This window comes from Rhipicephalus microplus, chromosome 6, assembly GCF_043290135.1.
Source record: "Rhipicephalus microplus isolate Deutch F79 chromosome 6, USDA_Rmic, whole genome shotgun sequence".
Lineage (NCBI taxonomy): Eukaryota > Metazoa > Arthropoda > Arachnida > Ixodida > Ixodidae > Rhipicephalus > Rhipicephalus microplus.
The window spans coordinates 191,410,581-191,433,979 of NC_134705.1; the positions used below are offsets into that span (position 1 = coordinate 191,410,581).

The window sequence follows — 23,399 nt, forward strand, 5'->3', positions numbered from 1 at the left end:
TGGGGGGCGCACGAACTAGCGCGCGTAGTTTGAATACTGCGTTTGCCTTGCGTCAATATAATATTAGAGGAATTAATAATGTAATCGGTTACTTACTTTATGGAACTTTTATTTATAAGTCTAGTTGCTTCGTATACAAAGGTTTTACATTATGTTTGTGGTCCACCATAGTCGAACTGTGGTTGCAGTGCTTGGCTAGTTACCTCAATGTTACGCGATCGATCCCGGCCGCGGCAGTTTCATTTCGCTGGAGGTGGAATTGGAGAGGCCCGTGTGCTGTACGATGTTGGTGCACGTTAAGGAACACCACATGGTCAAAATTTCCGGAGCCCTTCACTGTGGCGTCTTTCATAATCACATATTGGTTACGGAACGTAAGCCACCGATATTATAATTGTTTATTATTATTATGTCATGTTATTGGGTCGCGAATACCCAGATATATAATTATAATGCGTAGCTACACATTCACTCAGTATAGCTTGTGGGGGGCTAGTTGTCTGTGTAGTCAAGTTTTTTTTTTTTTTTTGTCATCGACTTTGCAGCACTGCCTTTGCGTATACATTCCCTGCATTTCACAATGAAGAAATTATATCTCAGTACTAGTCGGTTTGTGAATGCGCGTGATATTCTGTTGCATATATAAATTTTGACCTGAATGTCAATGTATAAGTTCGCGCAAATGTGTGTCTCTCTTGATGTGAACTCATGTTAGTATATGATAACTTTCAGTGATGCGCATCGTAAGAAAACGCCGAGATGGTCAAGAATAACGCTACATCGTTCACTGTGGCATGCCTTGTAACCATACCGAGAATCTCGCATGTACGATACCAGAAATATTTTGGCACAATGGTACTTTTCTCAGAGTTCTAGGTAGCTAAAGGTATGGCACTAAAGTACTTTCCTTCGCTGCTTGTCAGGCCCTGAACATGTAGATAGTTTCATTAAAACATATTTTATTTGGTTTCAGTAGTTAAGCGAGTTATGCGTGATTTCTTGAATGGTAATGGGCATGCAATGCTCTATGCAGTCTTCCATTGTTTTAAATCTGTTTTTGTAGTTACTGGTGCCTCTGAAGTTACTAGTTTTTATCGCCTTGCATTCCGCTGAAGTGGCATTGAAGTAGTAGCGGGTGAAAATTTTCGGAAAATAAGGCCAAGAGGGTTTTGGTTCTTTCAAGCACTGCGAGTCGGCTGTAAAAAAAAAAAAAAGGTGCCATCATGACATTGTCGTTATACCATAAGCGATATTAACGCTTATTCAAATATTAGTGTGCTTTATTACACACCAGCACGATGATACCTTTCAGCTGTATCAAAATATATCTGACACCCATTTTATCTCACGTTTTTATGTTTATGATGCACCAGTGGTAAAAGTAAGAACGGAAGAAATTCGGCCTTGATTAGACATGAAGCAATATAAAGCTCAAAATTGCACGAGGACGAGAAGGGAGTGCACGTACTGTGTTTTCAGTTATCTTCCGTGTGTCGCCTTGCCCTAAAGATTATTTCATGTTGTAGCTACAATATCCGGTAATTATGATGGTGCAACGAAGGTTTAAATACACATCTTAACACAAATTTCAACAAATCGAGGCCCCTGAATATTCTTTTGGTGCTTGCGCCTCTTTTCCTTTGTCCAAAAAAAGGCTATTCCAGCAAAACTACTCAACAGTTAAACAGTAGCTCTCTGTTATTAGAGAAAGTATTTGGGTGTTCACATTTTAAAACACAGGAACCAAGCATTCCTGTTAGTGGCACGCTTGAATTTCAATATTTTTATTTCCTAATCAGGCAGCCATTGTCATATCCGTCATACACATTGGTACAATGGCTATAGACAATACAAAGCGTATCTTTCTATAAAAGTACACGTATTTTATGCAAATGATACGACAGTGACTTCCCTGTTGCCTTCGCAAACGAACTCTACGCCGACGCAGAAAAGGTTTGTCGCACAGAAACGTTACACAAGAAAGAGCATTTCGCAAAAAGAATTAACTTCTTAATTATTAGCTTGAAGGCGGTTCGGTAGATGGCAACTAAAACAGCGCGAAGAACGGGATGAACGAAACGGGAATGCAAACACGGCACTGGTGCTTCTCTTCCATTTTTGATCGTCCCGCCCTTCGATATGTTTTAGTCGCCGTCTACCATGCAGCACCAACCGGCCCAATCCAGCACACTGCTGAGTGCAATTTATGTAGAAATGTTGTAAGACGTGAATATTTATGCTATATCCCTTTTTATTTAAAAAAAAACGCACAAAATTTGCGGTAATAATCATAGAAATTGAGAGGGTAAATTCGCAGTACTAGCTCAATCAACGCATGGCGTTATCCTCGGAATAGAGGCAGTAGGATTGAGTGTGTTGGTATAACATGATAAAGAATGCTTACCAGCGCAAACGATGGGACAGGAGGGGACAGGAGAAGAGACGAGACAGAGCGCTGACATAGACTTTTTGACATAGACGTTTTGCTAGTGTCGTGCTACCCTTGATTACGGAGCAAGTGAGGTTCTATTGTCGACTGTCACCCAGCAGCCTGACTTTCAGACTGCAAACCTGATTGTATCTAAAGATGCCCTTCTGCCGGCGCAGTCCACGGCCAGCGTACAAGTTACAGCTTCGGAAACAGACTCGTGATATAGTTCACGTGGCATTGTGATTGGGTTAGTTCCGGCCGCCTCGTTCTCGTCCTCTTCACGCGCCTACCGATAGGATGTTTCATGTAAAACATCCTATCGGTGGGTGCATGAAGTGGACGAATACGAGGCGGGTCTGACTCACGCACAGCTCGGTGACTTGTTTTGGCTCTGAGCTGTACTTCTCACAATCATTCTTCATAGTGTAAATAAACGTGTTTCATCGTCACAGTTGTGGTGGAAGGTGCTGGGTGAGCCAGCTATACTGCCAAGTGAGACCGGAGTGTAACCATCTACTAACGACAGAACCGCAACAGTTCGAGCTTCACCGCAGCCGTCGACTGGCTGGCTTGTGACCACTGTGGGGCTCGGGACCCTGCCCCCGGAGGTCGCGGCAGTTAGTTTCCCTAGCACGGGCTTTGGGAGCGGTTTTTCACAGCGTCAGCGTATCTTTGGCGATTCGGGGAATTCTGACCTCGTGCAGGTGAGGGACACCGCCAGCGACGACTTGGTGAAGACGCTTGGTTGGTTGGCAGATGATCAGCACCATGGTCCCGAGGGTCTTCAAAATAAAATGAAACGGGACGAGAACAGTTTACAAACCGGGCTTCTCGATGACGGCAGTAGCCGAGATGTGGCCTGGTTCGCCGCAGTTGAAACAAAGGGGTCGATGGTCGGCAGTGCACCACAAGTCGGTCCGACGTACTGGTGGTCACCGCACAGGTTCCCTCTGCCACCAAGGCAGGGTAACGGGCTGTAGTGCCATCATCATCATCATCATTTCATTATCACTGCGCCATGCCTCTCGCGCAGCTGATGCTAGCTCGAGCTGCGCGAGGATGAGAACAAGCTAGCGCTCCTGGCCTGTCGGACGCTGACAGCCGCCGCGGCTCCACTTCAGGCGTGGAATCGAGTGGCGAGATCGGCATGGCCTGTCGGCCGCTTTCGACGTCGTCTCACGTCTCTCTTCTCTCGCCGCTAAAGTGGTGACCCGGAGAACACGCCCTTCGCCGAACGGCCCGCTACCATGCTTCCGCAACTCTGCCCTCCAGTTCCGCCGTTTCACCCGGTCTACCCCCGAGCGTGGTTTATGCGGTTCGATGCCATTCTCGCGGTCAATGGCATCAAGGCACAGCCGATGATGCACGCTGTCCTGCTGGACACCCTCCCGGTTGAGTTGTGTCATCTAGCCGCCGAGTCGTCCTCCATCCTGTGACCCTTCTACGACCTCTGCGCTGTGGTGCTTGCCTGCTACGGTGAAACCTACCGCCCACTTCCGGGAAGTCGCGAGTTCCAGGTTTTCCCTTTACCCCAGCGAGCGGTACCAGGCAGCCCGGAGCCCTACCTCGACCAGGACTTCACTTCCCTGGCTACATCTCCTACAACCTTTCGCCCGGCCACTAGGGTCGCCAGTCCCGCGTCCGAGTGCCCATCCGACGAAGTACAGAACATTCGTTCTGCATGCGACCAGTCAGCCACGAGGTACGCTTTTTCAACGTCCTTGGCCGACGATACTGTAGGCATGCACGCCACCTACTCGTCTTCGCCGACCTCAATGACCCTCAACACCTCTGACGCGTCAGGCTCCACGACAGCAATAACGCCGAACGCCCCTGAGTCTACCAAGACTACAGGCATTGTCACGCCCGCTATTCACCTCCCGGTCGCGGAATCTTCACCATCCCCGATGTCCGAAGGGGACTCTCTCTACCAGCCTCAACGCTCTGCGCGTCCTGCCAGCAACGATTAGCATCGTCCTCGCAGTCTCCCGCAACTGAAGTTAAAGCCACCAGCCATCAACCTCGGCCAAACTTCCAAGACGCTGCAACTATGACTGGCGCGCTTGAGGACGACGTGCTTGGTATGCTTCGGTCAGGGCTCACCAGAGATATTACGCCTGCGGTGGAGCAATCTAGGGGGTGTTGGCTAGAGGCAGCCATCAGTTATGCAGACTTGCACGCCAACGCTCGTGCGCGGACTACCGCAGGTCATCACACGAGCCAGGTGTCCCGCCCAACCATCCGACCAAGCCCACGCTGACTGGGTTCCACCACCGCCATTCCCCGGAGCCTTTGACGCCAGACGGCAACAACCAGACACGTGTCCAAAACGCCGGCTTGTGTTTCACAACCGCGACAACGCCCATATCCCATACATATCTACCACTTGGGACCCTACGTCGACGACGACAACGTGCTTGGCGTCACACATTGCGGCACCATTTGAGCCGCCCTGCTACGCAGCCACGAGTTGCAGTCCCGGCCCTGAAGACGGCGCAAGCACCTACTCGGCCTGTCCGACGCAATGCCCCACTACTTGTCGTGTACCCGACTACCCACCGTGCACCACTGTTTGAACATGTTTCCACGTCCGTCGGCACGTCTATCCATACCGGTACGTCGGACGCCGCACGACTTTGAGGTCTGTGTTGCGTCGACCCCAACGTCATAACCCGCACTGCCGACCCTCTGCCGACGTTAGCGGCATGGCCTCTTGACACATGGTCCACTCTCGGTCTGCCCGACCAGGTCATCGTGAGAACCGCTTGTCTGCGACCACAGCGACCCGGCCTTTCCTTCTTCGTCGCTTGCACTTCTCCCAGAGTCGCCCCCTGAAGACCCCGTGCTTACCGATGGCCCATCAACGTTGACAACCTGGACTTCCCAAATTAATACTTTATGAATTGTCGTTCATGTATATAGCGTTTGTCGCTCTTTCTTTTTTCATATGCCTTCAAATTGTGCAAAGCGCAAGGGGGGAGCCCTGCAGTGCCATCATCACCATCATCATTTCTTGATCACTGCGCCATGCCTCTCGCGCAGCTGATGCTAGCTCGAGCTGCGCGAGGATGAGAACAAGCTAGCGCACCTGGCGTGTCGGACGATGACAGCCGCCGCGGCTCCGCTTCAGGCGTGGAATAAAGTGGCGAGATCGGCACGGCCTAACGGCCGCCTTTGACGTGGTCTCACGTCTCTCGCCGCTAAAGGGCCGTGGCTGAAAGGGCGCTTCTTCTGGGGCAGGCGAATGATGGCGGCCGGCATCAGCATAGGTCAATGAACGTGGTTCAGGTGGTGGTGCCGGTGATGGAAAGGCTTGCCGTAGTTCATGGCACACGATTTTCGCAACAGAAGCAATTGGAGGCTCGGTAGACAGAAGGCCGAGGGCCCGCATCTCTTCCCGCAGGATTTGCCTAATCATTTGCCGTAAAGAGCTTTCGGAAACAGCAGCGTTTTGAGCGGTGGCACCAACAGGCGTTTGGTCGGGCAGGCGGTCAAAGTGGCGGCATTGTTGCCGGAGCGCCCGCTTCATGACAGTCGCCTCTTTGATAAATTCATCCACTGTTGTAGGCAGATTTAGTACAAGGCCGGCGAAAAGCAAATCCTTAACTCCCCGCATCAGGTGACGGCCTTTCCTCGCCTTGGGCATGTCGGGGTCAGCGCGGCGAAATAGACGGGCCATATCCTCAGCGAACATGGCCACGATTTCGTTCGGCTTTTGCACGCGGGCTTCAATCATCTGTTGAGCGAGATCCCGTCGGTCCGCACTCAGGAACGTCTCGAAAAGCTGTTGGCGGAAATTGTCCCAGATATGGAAAGTAGGCTCCCTGTTCTCTCACCATGTGCGAGCGCTATTTTCTATTGCGAAGTAGCCACGACCAAGTTTCTCTTGCACGCTTCAACGATTCACCACAGCGGTCCGCTCGAACTGGTCGAGCCAGTCCTCGACATCTTCATAGGGTTCTCCACAGAAGACTTCGGGAACACGAGGAGTCTCAAAAGTTGCCTGATAAGGATGAGTCGTCTGGGCCGAAGGAAGATTCGCAGACGTTGAATTGGCCGCCATGTTGGTAAGAGGAGATGCAGTCAAGAGTTCTGGACTTAGGCCTAGTAGGCGCAGGCTAAATCAGTATACTGGAATCGTAACAAGATGTTGAGGCTCCGGACTGGGTGTATGGCCCCAAACAACGCTTTCCTGCATCAGGTTGCAGGCCCCAGCACCTCCACCAGTGTCGCGACGTGAAGATAGAGGTCGTATTTGAAGACGCTGAGAAAGCAGCAGCGGGTCGGTCTTTTTATATACCGCGCGCCAGAGAGTTCCTCGTCTTTCTCGTTGTTGCGTTCTGCATAAAAGCGTCCAGATGCGCGTATGCACTGTCGCCTTCATCTTTTTTCAGGGACGCATGTGGCAATATAAATAGCTTGCTATTTGAACGTTGATGAAGGTACCTCTCGGGGGCACAGTGGTTAGCGCCTCGCATTCACGACAAGGAGGTCCCACATTCGATTCCGCGCGCCGGAGTCTTTTTCTCTGGATTTTTTTTTTCTTTACTGCGTCTTCATATACAGGGCACGTGTCTCACATAACTTGAGCTGAGAATTTGAAAATGAAAGACACTTCCATGGCGAATTGAACCAAGCGCGCGCTACTCGGACTAGCCTGAAGGTACTCGGGCAATTTTTATTTCTCCCCATACTAATCAAATAATAATGACTCATTACCAATTTCTTTTTTAAATTATGGGCTGTAAACCCAAAATATGAACTCTGAGATGTAGAGCACTTTCAGAAACCACTAAATTATTTCCTGTACGATACGTCTAGCGCTGTTATTTTTTCCGCGTTGTAAAGAAAGCCTATGGCAGCACTATAGTAGTGCGCTCGTGGTCCGTCACACGGCTTCTTTTTCACGTTTCGCGGGCTTTCTTTACAACTGCACCCATGTGCGGTTTTCCATCGGTCAGTGTTAGCTGAACGATGTAAACTAAGCGAACAGAAGTAAGGCCTGCATCTTATCGGCACCTCGTCATTCGTTTCGGGTGTCGCACTGTGCGTGCACCACTGAACACGCGCTGCACAATATCTGAACTACACACGCAAAGCTGTGAACTGGTTCCGATTGGTGTAGGTGAATTGAATGGACCTTATATATACGTGCGAGTGAGTGGTAGGGAGAGTGGGGCGCAGGGAGGAGAAAGGGTGAATGGCGAGAGGAGCGGCGAGGCGCTCCTGTCGTCATTCGTTTCTGCTGAAGATCTTCCTGTTGCACGTTCCCCACCCACCTCCACCCTCAAAACTACCATCAGCTCTGACCTGACCCCTTCACAGACTCAACAACTGTTTGCTTTGCTGACTAAGCCCGAAGCTTTGTTTGACGTCAATTCACCCGTATTGGCACAGACGTGCGTCACCACGCTGCGCATCGAAACGGAGGGTACGTCAATCGTTCGTCGTCAGCCATATCGCGTATCAGTAGCTGAGCGAAAGGTTATTGAAGAAAATGTTTACGACATGTTGAGACGGAACATAATACGCCCCTCTGCTGGCCCTTGGTCATCACCTGTCGTCTTAGTTCGAAAAAAAAGACGGTTCTGTGCACTTTGTGTAGATTACCGGGCGCTAAACAAAATCACGCGCGAGGATGTATACCCTATGCCACGTATAGATGACGCCTTGGATTCCCTACAGGGAGCTCAATACTTCTCGAGTATCGATCTACGTTCGGGATACTGGCAGATACCAATGCATGAGGACGATAAAGAAAGGCGGCATTTTCGACACCAGACGGACTTTACGAGCTCAATGTAATGCCCTTCGGCCTCTGCAACGCACCCGCAACTTTCGAACGCATGATTGACACCATTTTGCGTGGCCTGAAATGGAAAACTTGCCTGTGCTATTTGGACGACATCATTGTTTTCTCGTCAACCTTCTCTCAACACTTACACCGTTTAGACAAAGTCCTCATGTGCCTGGGTACGGCTGGCCTTCAGCTGAACACAGAAAAGTGCCGTTTCCCCAGCAAGACAATTAAAGTGTTAGGCCACATTGTGAGTAAGGATGGCATTTGTCCTGATCCTGATAAAATATCGGCCGTTCTTCATTTTCCTCGTCCTGAAAGGACCAAGGACTTACGCAGTTTTCTTAGCCTGGCTTCATACTTCCGCTGATTCATACGAGACTTTGCCTCGATAGCGCCACATTTGCACAAATTACTCGGCACTGGTGTTCGTTTGAGTGGTCTCCTGCCTGCGAATAAACGTTAGTCATCTGAAAAACGCCCTCACATCTGAACCAGTACTCCGCCATTTCGATGAAACAGCACCCACACTCCTGCATACTGCGCTAGCGGTCACGGAATCAGAGGTATTCTACGGCAGCGATGAATCATCACGTGAAAGGGTCGTTGCGTATGCAAGCCGCGTCCTGACGAATGCCGAGAAGAATTACATTACTGAACAGGAGTGTTTAGCTGTCGTGTGGTCAGTGCAGAAATTTCGACCTTATCTACATGGCCGTCATTTTACCGTAGTTACAGACCATCATGCCCTATGTTGGCTTTCCACACTCAAGAATATGTCAGGGCGCCTTGGTCGATGGATTATACGTCTTCAAGAATACGACTTCACTATTACCTACAAGTGTGGTAAAAGCACTAGGACGCAGGTGCGCTTTCTCACTGCCCACTTCCTACGGCGCTGTCCACTGCTTCCGCTACTTACTTCAGCGATGAACTCTTGGATAGTCCTTCCACATCTGTTTCATCCGCAGCCGTCATCGACAAGATCCCACCTGACAACCACGGCTCCATCATAACGCATCAACTCACTGACGCTTACTGTAGACGCATCATAGATTGACTTCAGGGGCAATCGCGACCGCCGAATGCCCATCTTCAGCGACAGGTCAGGAATTTCAAGCTCAATAACCGCGTTCTTTACCATCACATCTATCACCCAGGTGGTCAACGCTGGGTGCCCGTTCTGCCTCGTTCTCTTCGAGCCGATATTCTTAAGGCCTATCACGACGACCTGACTGCTAGTCACTTTGGTTTCCAGAAAACGAACGATCGCATTAAAGGTCATTTCTACTGGCCAGGGATGTCCGCCAGCGTAGCAAAGTACGTCGCCTCTTGCAATCTTTGTCAGCGCCGGAAGCTTCCGAAATCACCTCAATGCGGAGAGCTGCAACCACTTCCATGTCCATCGGCACCATTTGAAGTCGTTGGCATCGATCTATATGGTCCCCTTCCCACGACTCTGAGTGGCCGTCGATGGATAGTGACAGCTGTCGAGCACTTGACACGTTACGCTGAAACGTCCTGCGTGCATTCGGTCTCCGCCTCTGACGTGGCTACATTTATGCTTGAAGCCTTGATCTTGCATCAGGGTGCTCCTCGTGTCATCCTGAGTGACCGTGGAAAAGCTTTCCTTTCGCAAATTCTTGAATAATTGCTAAAATCCTCCGGCACTAGCCACAAGACAACTTCCAGCTATCACCCTAAAACCAACGGGCTCACTGGGCGCTTTCATCGCACTCTGTCCGACATGATAGCTATGTACATTGAGCCATACCACACCAACTGGGATGCGCTTTTGCCGTTCGTATCGTTCGCTTATAATACCGCCGTATAACGCGCAACTGGCTACTCACCATTCCACCTTGTCTATGGCCGATCGCCATCTTCCTTTCTGGACGTCTAGTTCTTGACATCCCCGGTTACACCATCTGCATCCTCCTGTGAACATTATGTGTATCGCCTCCATCACTGTCGCCAGCTCGCCAGACTCAACACTGTGGAGAGTCTGCATGACACATCTCGCACCACTGTGACCTTCCACCCCGGTGACGAGGTGCTACTCCGGACACCAGTTCGCACTCCTGGATTGTGCGACAAATTTCAGTTTCGGTTCCTCAGCCCATACACAGTCTTAGAGGAGACCTCGCCCGTTAATTATCACGTTGAACCTGTGATTGCTCCAAGTGACCGACGCTGTCGCGGTACCGAGACAGTGCATGTCTCGTGTACGAAGTCTTTCGAAAGGCGTTTTCCGCATCTATAAGTTGCGGCCAGGATGGCCGCTCTCATGCGCGGGTAATTAGTGTGGGCATTTAAAGCACGCTTCTTCATCACCTGTACAAAACTATCACCAACTAGAGTTCCTCTTCATCGTTAGTGGATGTGGCTCTTGAGTCGGTTCAGTGCCTCGGAGGTGACTGTTTTGGCCACATCTTCCAGGCCTAATAAAGGCGTGTAAAGGACTTCGTCGCAATATCTTTGTCTATCCGCAAATCGCAACTGTCTCAAAAACGGTCTGCCGCTGCATCTTGATGGAAAAGTCACACTTTCTAGAGCTTCCGGTGGTTGCGCACACAAAGCATGCCACGTACGTGCAGAGAAATTTTCAGGGCAGTGTTTCACAACAAAAAGAGCTGGACCCATCTGGGAGTGACCGCAGTATCAAGTACGATAAAATAAAGCAAGCGAAAACAAGAAAAGAAAGCACGAGGGCAGTGGCCGCAAAGCCATAATCATGCTTTGGTTTAGCTGGAGAAATCGATCAGTAACCATTTCGAGATTGGCCTTTTTTGTATTTCAGCTTTTGGCTAATACCTACGGCAACTAGTCATAATAAATGACGCAAAATTTGCTTTTCAGGGTAGTTTTGTGTAGTCTGTCTCACTCTTTTGCCCTAATTTTTGTTTTCTATATTGATTATAGTTGATGCTCGCCTTGAACCATATATTCTTAGACTCTTTATTGCGCGTGCATTGATCGTTTTTTTTTAAATGAGGGTCACAACAACAATACTTCTGTCTTCGGCCTTTGGCTGTTCTGTTAAGCTTTGGAATTACAATAGATATTCCTTGCATTTTTTTATTTTTGTGGCCGAGTAGCAGATGATTATTCACGTGTGTTGCATTTGTTTATTCTTTGACTGCGAGTGACAATTTTCCTGCATTTTTAATTTATGCTGTCGCATGTTTCTCCGTGCCCTTTTGTATTGACGCGGCTGAAAAACTGGTGGAAATTATTTCTATGGTGTAGCAAAAATATGTGGACGCACGTGATATATATTTTACTTGTTATGTACTCATTATAATTATGCGCATAGATATTTTTTTTCATTAGATTCGTTGGTACCACATTGGCCTACGAGTCCAACCGGTCTTGATAACCTCGTATGATCTACATGTGTAATTAATAAGCTTAGGATTACGATGCGGATACATTTATCACAATGCCAATTGATTCCACTCATGGATTATTCGTGAAGAAAGCATTCCGATAGTTCCAATCAGCCCCGCTGATATATGCTAATAAAAAGAATAGAAAAATGAGGCGTTCCTATTTTCACAGTGGGGCTCGACAGGCGGGAGTGAAGTTGCTGTTATTGCTACAGTGGTATAATAACATTGAACGCCGTATAAATCAACAGATAAAAAATGAAATGCTTCTCATAACACACGCTGTGCCTGCAGCGGCTGTGTGGAGTGGCATTCATCCATTCAGTAGCCGCTTAAAACATCACCGCCCCCCCCTTCACGTAAGCCAATCACGATGGCTCTAATTTATTTCACCACAAACACTTACACACGTGGCATAAGTTTTCTTACGCGCAAAGCAGCCATGCGCCATAGCCGCGCCTTTCGACCCGCCGGAAAGGTTCAAATGACACTGCGAGCCACTCCGCCTGTCGGCGACGACATGAAGTGCGTGACTCTTCGCCCTTCAGTGAGCACACTGCCCCATTCTGGTACATTGTAGTTGCTAGCGACGATAAGCACCCGCGCCCACAGCTGTTGCTATTGGAACGGAAATGAGAGCTGAGAGAAGACCTGCCGAGGTGCAGACACCGACAGACGCCGGACATGCTGCAACTAAGAAATGCATTCGCATTTAAAAAATGATTGCTCGAGCTGCACTACCATTCACTGGCCACCCCTTATATTTAGGCACTGAATGGCGCGTTCAGAATTCAGTCAAGGGCGTCTTTACTTGTCTTTCGCTTGACGTTGAATGCAACGGTTCTCCTTCATTAAACGAATAATAATAGTAAAGAGGAAATAACTTGAGCATTCCCAATACCGTACCCAATTACCAAACATTCACGCGATAGCCCCACCAGTCGGCGATACATTTACTCGAGTTCCCCTGTGGAAAGATGCTGGCGGCATTTTTATTCTGCGTTGACGTTGCCTCGCGCGGGCGAGAACATGTCCACGTTCGTTTTCATCTATGGCAGAAAGAGAATGTGTGCTCCGAAACGTGTATTCTTGTCATTATCAGCCACAGCACAAAGTGCACAGAATGCCTTACAGATGTGTAGCGGGTACCTCGCTTATCTACAGAATGACTATTGGTATACCGGGTGCTTCCCTATTTCATGAAAGTTACGGCGGTACTGCAGTGAGTACCTTGCATCACTGTACCGTGACGGACATACGGTAATTAAGCGTATTGTGGGTACCTTGCGTGGGCTGTGTCGGGCAAAGGACAATACACAATGGGCAACGGAAAAGCCTAGATCCTAAGGTGTTTCCCACCTAAATGTTCTATCGTCGGGCGTGCTGCGGAGCGAGATGTCATATGATCTTTCGCTCTGCAATGCGGAACCGCTAAGCCACAGAGAGTATGTTTTACGCCATATAACTGGGAGCTCTTCATATACACTATACACCGTTGGCTGTCCTCGGAGCCATAGGGTTTCCTAATATGCACTTGAGAGAACTCTGGCGCTAGTCTCTATGCGTGCTACAACGCACGGTGCTGCAGCGAGCATGATGATCATGGGTAGTACACAGATTTGTTTAATCTTCGTACTTCTGGCCTGTTTTTGGCTCCGTGTGTGTTCGTGTCGCTTGGAACTGTTTTCTCACGAAACAAAAACCAGCAAATGTTCAGCGGTTGCGCATCGCCACCTTATTCTTTTGGACTTACCTTTCCAAATCAGGTCCCGAAGTTTAAAAGGGTTGAATCCTGCTTTCGAAATACAGCAATGAACGAAGTCGCAAGCACGATTCGCCGCCCGCAAGCACCAAGACTAGGCAAATGTGTGTACTACCCATCATTCTCATGGTCGCTGAACGATCTCAGCGACAGAGTCCCCTCTAGTTAATTTTAGGGAACTCTATGATCGGAGCTAGGCGATTTTGGTGCATTTTTGTTATCACTAGCGAGATGGCGCCAAGGTGGCGGGGAAAGCGCGTTCTAAAGGCAAACGTCGCCCTCGTTGCGATGCGTGTGCGCCTTCACAGGGCGTGATAGCTCGTGGGCGCACGTTTTTTTTTAGACGATAGTCTTTCTTGGGGACCTTCGACGCAAAAATTTTGGTCTGTCTGTCTGTCTGTCTGTCTGTCTGTCTGTCTGTCTGTACGTCTGTCTGTCTGTTCATTTATTTGTTTGTCAAGCGACATTGGGTATTTGAAACGGCCGACCCCATCCGCAGCGCCCAGTTATGTTGCTCAAGGTTGAGCGTTCATGCTTGTGCAATTGTCCAATAAAAAACAATTATTGCGCATGTTTGGGGCCCCATAACAACACGTTTATATTATGTATGTGAGCCTTTCACTAGAAAAGGTATACATTGGTAATTTTAAGGAGCGTAGCGCTTATCATGGTGCACTGACCATGCAACGCTTGCACGGAAGCACGAGTGTTTCCAACGCTTTGCTAAAACGAGACGGTGGTGGCACCTACCTGTCGCCTTGCGATCTACACTTTATCACCTCTGAGATGGGCGCGCTCACCAGTCTTAGAGCCACGCGCTTTGTTCTCTAAAACACTGCCACATGGCGCTTATGTCTCATGTGTGACTTGACTTGATGCACTCGTTCGCCTCCGCTGCACGCTCGATGCGCTCCAACGCAGCGCCTCCACAATACCATTCACCGATTTTCTTGCGCAAAACATCAAATAAATGTCTTGTTCACTCTCTGCACACGCAAGACTATCGTCTTTCGACATTTGCACATTACATGCAGATACGGCGCCATTTTTTTTTTGTGATCAGAGAGTTTTGTACGTATAATGTTTCCGCCGCTAGTTTGCTTTGAAGTTATAGTGGTTAAAGACTGCATGAAGGTCTCATCGCTTGCTCTAGCCGCCATGTATGCGAAGGAGGCACGCTGCCCCCACACAAAGTAGGGAGCCTACATGACCGCCTAAAAAAGTTATCATGTAGGCTCCCTTGCACAAAGTGCCAGATGTTTGCGCTCGTCCTACATGTGTGCTTTGTGTGTGTTTCTCTGCGTTTGAACAGCACGATTTGTGTCCAGCTGTGACAGTTGTTAGACCACGTTCATTGCCTGTCTGCTCATTTTGTGTGTGCATTCTCATGGTGGTGCGCGCTGCAAGTTTCGAGCTGCTTACCGTTCTTCACGTGACAAGAGAATTCGTTGCTATAGCATTCGTTGATTCACCCTCGTGGTGAAACGAGTCACGGGATACGCTCATCTACCTTTGCGAAAACGCGTTTCAGTTTCACGTTATACCAATTTCTACGACAGAAGGATAAGCCACGTTTTTTTTTCTTTCAAATTAAAATACTGGTGCAAATTGTAAGTGAATCTACAAAATTTTGTTGACTATATGTTAGAGACGTTTACTTACGCTGGCAGGTTTTTAGGCACTCCTTTGGATTTCTAAAATTGTTTCCATTTTTCTTGCAGTTAGACCAAAACTCAACGCATACTTTGCTCGAAAAGTTGTATCCCCATCTCCGTTCATAAGCTCCACCACGATAGCACGTACTTCCAGCTTCAAGAATAGGCTTTTGGCATTTTTCAGGTGGTTCCCAACCTAGGTAAAAGACCGTAATATAGTAGCAAAAAGCAAGTAAAGAAAGGAGGAAAATAACTCTTGTTCAAAGAGCACACCAGAATATCGCGGCTCCTATCGTAATCGAAAAGTCTCGTATGGACCCGCCTAGACTACCGAGTCATAGTCTGTAACTCTCCAACGCATATAGTACCTTGAAAAAGCTCAATCCTGTCAAACTTCCAAGTATCAGCCTTGCTGTAGGCTTATTCAGGACTTCTACGTTACAAAGTCTGTACGTTAAGTAACGAATGATCTTTACATTTAAATTGGTCAAATATACAGAAAATAAATAAAAAATGCACACAAAAATCGTAGACGGTAAATAGGGGGAAGGCACACAGCGCGCGGTGCTCACGACTCCTAATGTAAAGATAGTCGGTTGTGAATGTAGCCCTGTTTTTTTTTTAAATTTTAGTGTATGTTTTCTCTGCGCGCTGTTTCTCTTCAGTGTGTGTACGTACCAATTAGCCCAACTTGCCATGTTGTTTCAGAATTATGCTGTTCACTCGACTTGAAGGTAAAATCATGTGTACATCATCCACGTAACTCCATTGTTCAACGCTCATCTACGGCTAAGCTGTTATGTAATATGCAATATACTAAGCGTCTTCTGTCCCTTAGTACGGAATAACTGGCAGAGGAAGCGCGTAATCCGCTTCTGGAGAATGTCCTTGTGGTTCCTACCTGGTTTCCATCACTTTAGCAGCGCTATACTTTCTGCAGTGTGACATTTTTTGTTTTCGTAAACTATCGAATCGACCTCTTGCGAGTATACTACGTGGTTCAACACACTAACGAATTCGGGTAGGGACCATTACATTATAGACTTTTTTTTTTAAATATGCAATTACCACCAATGCTTCCTGAGGCTCCACTTAAATCAATCGGTATTTTTGCCGCGCATGTAGGGTAACCCACACCCATGACTCTATCATAGACATCACCAAAAAGTCCAATTAACTTCGAAGTGATGTCCAATCAGGCACTCGTCTTGTCTGAGAGGACTGTCCAAGCGATGTCTGTCTGTCTGTCTGTCTGTCTGTCTGTCTGTCTGTCTGTCTGTCTGTCTGTCTGTCTGTCTGTCTGTCTGTCTGTCTGTCTGTCTGTCTGTCTGTCTGTCTCTCTGTCTGTCTGTCTCTCTGTCTGTCTGTCTGTCTGTCTGTCTGTCTGTCTGTCTGTCTGTCTGTCTGTCTGTCTGTCCCTCTGTCCCTCTGTCTGTCTGTCTGTCTGTCTGTCTGTCTGTCTGTCTGTCTGTCTGTCTGTCTGTCTGTCTGTCTGTCTGTCTGTCTGTCTGTCTGTCTGTCTGTCTGTCTGTCTGTCTGTCTGTGCTGGAGGTGCCAATTCCGAAGGGACTGTGCAGCTTATGATGACCCTCTTCTCGAAGGCGATCACCCACAAAAAAAGATTGTCTAAGAACTGGGCGGCAAGGGCTAGGCGGCATTATTTGTTTCTCTTTTTTAACAGGGAGCTTGTCTGGCAAATCGTTTCTTGTTCAAACCGCACCAAAAAGAAAAAAAAATCTATCATGATCATACATGCGTGTGCGCCACAAAAAATGGGTGGCTCCAAATACTAATCGCTTTTCCACTAAACATTAACAATGCAGCAATCAGCCCTACAAACGGGTATGCGTGGCGTAAATTTGGGCGGCCTATAAGAAAACAGTCATCAGCATAGAGCAAGTATGTGTATTGATGGAACGGGTATCTGAAAGACCGGCCGTGCCACCTGCTTGGAACCGCACACAAATGGCGTGGGCGTTGTCATCGTCCCACAGTCACACCACTGTCAAGTGGTACATGGTGGTTATGAAAGCCAGGGTACAACTCATACGTAACCATACGCAGCCATGGCTCGTCCGGAGATAAATCGCACTCACGGAGGAGCCGCGACCTGTGCGGTAAGGCTTAATTGCTGCTGCGCGAGAATGTCAGCGGCAGCACCTGCCAAGTTTAAGCTGAGATAAAGTGGAAGTTCAACATCGTTACAGGCAGGCTGAAGAAAAAGTTTACCACTGCTACAGCCAGGTTAAAGCCATGTTAATGCAAAAGTTCGAGCAATAGCAGTAAACGTAAGCACGAGTACGATCAGCTTCGAGCATTGAATCAAGCTTCCAGTGCTTACTGAGCTTCGCGCAGCTCGGTGCAAGCCACATCTGCGTTTTTCTCTCTTTTTGTCTCCGTTTATCCGCATATCCTACTGCGTCTTCATTCATTTCGCTTTCTCGAAATTTCTCTCTCTCTCTCTTTTTTTTGTTTCTTTTCCTGTATTTTCTACCTTTCTTTCTCTCTATTCCAGGCTTTAGCCCGGAATACCTTTCGAAAAACCTTTCGTTCTCTCTATTCCGGACTAAAGCCCGGAATAGAGAGAAAGGTTTTTGACCGTTTTTCATTTCCCTCCATTTTATCCTCACTGCCCTTTCCTCACTCTCGCTATATAAGGTACCACGCAAGGCAACGCTAAGCTCTGCAAGCGTTCCCGGACAGCCGAGTGGTTACCACACTCGCTTTCGAGTCACGGGTACCCAAGTTATAGTATCGCCTCTCCGAGAAACGTTTTCGCCATAATATCTCTCTTTCTATTTCTTCCTGTCCATTTCTTTCTTTCTCTCCGTGTTTGCTATCTCGCCCATGGGGTTATCGCATCCCACAACAGCCAAATCGGCAGCGGCGCAAAGCCTAGCTTTGCAGTATCCTTGACTCATCCCCCTCCCCCTTATGTGACCTTTTTTGTGTCAATAAAATTGTATTCTCTTCCTTCTTGTCAAATGGCTGTCCCTCGCACAAACCTGAAGTCCTTTTTACGGCATGCGTTGCGTGAATGTTTCAAAAGCAGTGCGATCATGAAGTGCAAAATTGTCTGTATACAATCAAGCCAAAATATGGAATCGGTTATCCAAAAAATCAACATTTATCAAAGTGTTTCTAGCTGTTCAAATACAGGACATGCCTGTAGAACACGTTACCTCCTTAATGCAAGTGATCTCCCGACATGTGACGGATGTTGCAGCGCCCTAACTGTCCAACATGTTCTCATCCAGTGCCCTCAAATAGAAACACCCCCTTAAATCTGGTTTCGTCCGGTATATCGGGAGCCCACCCTGTTCATCCAACAATCTTGCTGAGTTACAATGTGTTCTTATTTCAAATCAATCTTGAAAGTTTCCGAGGAGGCAAACAAGTTGCATATTATCAGGCCTGGCCACTTTCTGTACAGTGTGACTTAGCAATGGGAAACTGTATAGCAAAACAACAACAAAAAAACACTTTTATCGTACGTACTCATTCCTTCATAACTTAAAAGGCCTTCTTGAGAACTAGTGCTCTAACATTGGCTTTATTTGATTATCCATTTGTAGTAGAAGTTTTTTTAAGCAATCGGTATCATAGTTCTAATTGTATGATAATTGACACAATTTACAACGACCTAGTTTTAAGCCCCTATACAGCAAAGTTACTTCAGCGATGGCATACTTATTTGGTACTTTCACACAGGGTATACAGAAAATTCACTATCATATGACATGGCACTCTTTAGCCGCAGGTCGCCCTTGCGGCTAGTCGTTGGTTAACTCACCTTTATGCCATCTTGTGAATCCAACACCTGAAATAAAATCAGGCAAGTGCAGCTGCATTACTCAACTTCAGGAAAATTCGCGCCTTTGAAAGCACGTAATATTACAGGTGCTACTGTGCATGTAGAGTAGTAACCTATGAAAAATGTCCTACACGTACTTACTTGCCTATCCACAACGTACCAGCTGTTTCAGGCGGGACCACCGAACCACCGAAAACTTCAGCATAACTAATGTTATAGAAGTGGTTGTACGATTCTTTTGTTAAATTTCCGCAAAGATTACCGCTAACAGTCCTATGGTGTGTGAAAAAAATTTCGAATTTAGTTAGTGCTTTTCGCAGTGGCCCTTGAAACATATTGAGGGCGAGGAAAAAGTCGTGGTATTCACATTTTAATCCAGAGTAAACTAAGCAACTTGTGTTCGGGCAATTTCTGCTCATGTTGTTGTTCACTGGAATCTCCAACTAGGTCACTTTTTCCTCCTAAACTAAAAATAGGTGCTTTTTCGGCATTCAGAATAAAACAATATGCATTTTCTTGCCTAGACAACGTGTTTAAACAGAGCTAGCTCTTACATATATATTAGAAGGCAAAAAGATTAGAAACAGAACGGTGCTTTTTTTTTTTAATTGACGTGATATAAGGAGATGTTGGCGCACAAACTAGGCGCCGGCTACTCCTTCTCCTTGAGAGGTATACAGCACGCATATGGTTCAAGTCTCTAAGAGTAAAAAGTCCACTGCAGATATATACACAGAATTTTACTCGTAATGGTCCTCAAAGCAAATCCATCTTAACACTCAGGTGTTCACTTTGCAAATACACTTCATTCATGTTCACCATGTAATATTATGAATGCACGTTGCGTGACGAAATATTACACGCGAAGACTACAGAAATTTCTGCGTATTTCTGCAGACATGTCTCAAAAGATCGCATAACGCTGTGTTTTGCCAAAATATTTGGAAGTTTTTCATATCATGTAGGCTCGGTGCTTTTTCAACATGTTTAATTAGGTTGAAAAAAAATATATGCGGGCAGATGCGATTGTGAGAAAGAGTTACTGAAGCACTGTAGTCGTGAAAACATTTTACGCCTCAAGGGTGCTTTGAACTTTCCACACAAAAGCAAAACTATGTCGTGCTAATTAATCTATGTAACGTTATTGGTTTCAGCCATTACCATGCTACAACTTGTTTTATTAATTTGAGGGCACGGATATTTGGCGAAAAGAATAGTTCCTTAATTTTTAAATTTTTTGCCTCATGAAGCAAAAGGAATTGCTACATGCTTAACGCTGTTCATAAAGAGCACATGTTTTCCTGCAAGTAATTTACTCCAATGGCTAGCTTTAAAAGTTTGTATACTACATGATAAAAATACTGGGGAAGCGAATGAAGCGGAAACGTTGTTGCAATTTGATGACAAGGGAGGGGGGTTACTTAGGGCCATATTGTGGGCTCACGTTTGCAATGTAGCCATCCAAGTAAACATGACACTTATAAATATTCATGTGGCATCTTTCGTTGTTTTAATATAAAATACATTTAGTTGAGTGATTTTGTTTTCAGCGAGAAAAACATTTTCGAATCGAACCAGCACAAATTTGTGTGAACTTTGCCTTTGCCTTGCCTTCACTGCATGGTACATTAGCGCGAGATTCTAAGGGGTGATTTTTCGCTGCGAAATAGGCGACTCCTACCATTCCTCGGTACCTATTCAAGTAGTATCGTTGTATACGAAATCCATACCACCAACAGTGGTAAAAATGGTGGAACGTGCAAAGCAGAAGGTGCATAGCCGGATATTTTTTTTAACACTGCATCTACTTAGGGCTGATGTAATTTGTGTGGCATATCCTGCGTGGCCTATCACGTATGTGCAACAGACGTAGGAAAAGTACTCCGTCCTGGTCCATTGGTTAGGAAGGTAACAGTGTAAGCCCACCAAACGAGTACGTGCCACAAAAAATGTGCGTGGCCTATCAGGACACTATCATGATCATAAGTGGGTGTGTGCCAAAGAAGTTGGGTGAATTCTACAATTCCTCCTGCTGCCATAAAAGTGAAGAAGACAGCAGTTCACCCACGATGCTTGCGCAAAGACTCCAATGCAATTGAAGGCCTACACCAACCATGGCCTGCCCGTATAGATATATGGTAAGTATAGACGCTTGGGACTCGCGCGCTGGATTCCGTGCCGACCGGTTGTGCCCTCGCGATCTCCGACGACAGTGCACCTCTGGCTGACTGGGTTGGTCCTACGCCACCTCCTGACGCCGGTCCCCGATGACGACGGCAGCGTAGCTCTGGCCAACTGGGTTACCCCTACGCCATCTCCTGACGCCGACAATCTCGCAAGTGGTGCCCCGTCCTCGGACTCCTGTAACCGTGTTTCCATCTTTCCTATCTCTCTTATCCCCTCGATATGTCGTCGCTCTCACGCTTACCTCATCTCTCTTTCTCTCTCTCTACACCTTTATTCCTATCATTTTAATCCCTCCTCACCCCCATGCCTTGTGAGCTACTGTTGAGGTGTCGCTCCGTGGAGCAGACAGTTACGGGGCTCACTTTTTCTCTTCCTTTCTCTCTTAGAACCACTTTGTGTGTGAACGCTTGGTTTCATCGCAAGTTTCCGTCTCTGCAGTTTTATCATTCATTTCATGTCTGTGACCTTCTGTGGTTCAACTCAAACCTCACTACGCTGAAAATCAACACAAAAACAGCAAAGCACATTTCTTCCAGTTTCGCAGTCAAATCTTGCGTGGCTTAGAGCAAACTTGCTTGCTGGATAAATCGTTTGCAAGTGGCTCGTACCCACTGCGGAGGCTTGGCCAGTTTGAACGGCGGTTAAAAATAAGGCAATGTTGTAAAGTTTAAATGACTAAACATCTGTGAAACGATCGTCTAACGACTGTATACGTATAGAATTCTAATATGCAATACGATCAAATTATTTCGAACAGGTCTAAAACATTATTGGGAATAACTTAGCAATTCATTCTTCTTTTTCCTCTAAAAAATTTACTGACGGCAAAGCAGACGTTCTTGTTGCCTAAAAAAGAAGCCCTAAGAGTAAGAATATTTTCAAAATAAAGGTTTGCCAATTTATTTTCAGTTTTTTTTGGGGGGGGGGGGGTTGGGGAGAGAGAAATTCATTAAATCTTTTCCTTGTTCATTCGTGTGTTTGTCTGTGTGCCTGTATGAAAACAAGCAAAACTGAAAATTTCCGGAAAAAATCTCTACCTTACCAACATCTCCCCTCCTGGGTAGGATGGTGCAGAACCGATTTAACTGGATAAATATTGACAGGAGCCCCGCAAAAAGCCTAGTCAAGCTAACGACCCCCCCACCCCCAACTGCAAATGTTATATACATGAAGATATACAAAATCATGCATGAGCATACTTAAGCGCCAACCTTTCCCTCTACCGTAATAAAATTAATTTCTGCTGACCCGCAGGTCGCGGGTTTGAATCCTGGCTGCGGCGGCTGCATTTCCGATGGAGGCAGAAACGTTGTATGCCCGTGTGCTCAGATTTGGGTGCACGTTAAAGAACCCCAGTTGGTCAAAATTTCCGAAGTCCTCCACTACAGCGTCTCATAATCATATGGTGGTTTTTGGACGTTAAATCCCACATATCAATCAATAAAATCAATTTGGTTCAATCCTGTTTTCGGGCGCACCTCGAAGTATCAGTTTTTTTAGCTCTTGATAGCGGTGCGCGTGATAATCATATCATGGCTCAAGTTTTTGGTAAAGGAAAGCCCAGCAGTTGATATTATTCTTTCTTAATCGCGAACCTTCGGATGACTGCTGGTTTCCTATATACCCAAGTTTGACAAGTAATTTGGTGGCAATAAATTGTGGTCAAAGCTATGGTTCCCATAACCTAAAGAGGCTGCTTTCTAAAAACAGAACATAACTTTTTACGAAAACAGCTCCTTTTACATATGCGTTACTCACCACTTAATGCGAGAATTGCAGCCAATACAAAAATCATCATTGCGCCTTTTGCTGCCGGTATCGTTCCAACTGATTTGCTGTATCATCACAGTGCCTCTTCCTACGTATATACCCGCTTGAGAGTCCTCGCTTGGACGTTAAACCATTGGCTGACTTTACGCTGAGCGCAAAACCAGTCAATGGCATTTTTTTCTACTATGCTGTATATAAAAAAACAAGCAACGACCTTTAGCTACCTCGTGTTAAAAATATGGAGATGCTAGGCGCGTGAAAATGTTCTGGTCGCTATATACCAATGCCGTTAAAAACGATTCCGGGAAAGCTCTATATGGAGATAAATATACTGCTCTTCATATAACCGGCTTTTCCCATTTAACAACTTGAACTGCCAATGGTCATATGAAGTCTAGCTCGAGATTTAGTGGACATTTTATCGTTAATACTTCCCTTACATAGATAGCAAGCACAATAATACTGCTTTCAATTTCAAATACTGAATATATACCGAACTCTGCATGTAATGAAAGGGTAACTTCTAAGTTAATAGTGCAAATTAAACCTTTTGGGAGTATATCGGAGTTCAATGTATAGGTCTGGGCTTTGGAG

The 23,399-nt window shown here is 46.7% G+C and overlaps 1 protein-coding gene across 1 annotated transcript; it reads right to left on the reverse strand.

Annotated features, from left to right (window-relative positions):
* Window positions 1-939: 939 nt before the first annotated feature.
* On the reverse strand, window positions 940-22,946 carry LOC142765755 (hemaphysalin-like). Its single transcript, XM_075867339.1, has 4 exons — window positions 22,794-22,946; window positions 18,828-18,854; window positions 15,042-15,230; window positions 940-1,196 (listed from the first exon to the last, which is right to left on the reverse strand). The coding sequence occupies exons 1-4, from the start codon at window positions 22,831-22,833 to the stop codon at window positions 970-972; spliced, it is 483 nt and encodes a 160-aa protein (XP_075723454.1). The 5' UTR covers window positions 22,834-22,946; the 3' UTR covers window positions 940-969.
* Between the last annotated feature and the right edge of the window lie 453 nt (window positions 22,947-23,399).

Excerpts from the sequence above, each read along its gene's own strand:
- LOC142765755 (XM_075867339.1), bottom strand. The coding sequence starts at position 22,833 with ATGATGATTTTTGTATTGGCTGCAATTCTCGCATTAAGTG. Across the intron at positions 18,855-22,793 it reads TGCAATTCTCGCATTAAGTG|GTGTTGGATTCACAAGATGG; the intron begins GTGAGTAACGCA and ends ATTTTATTTCAG. Across the intron at positions 15,231-18,827 it reads ATTCACAAGATGGCATAAAG|GTTGGGAACCACCTGAAAAA; the intron begins GTGAGTTAACCA and ends TCTTTTACCTAG.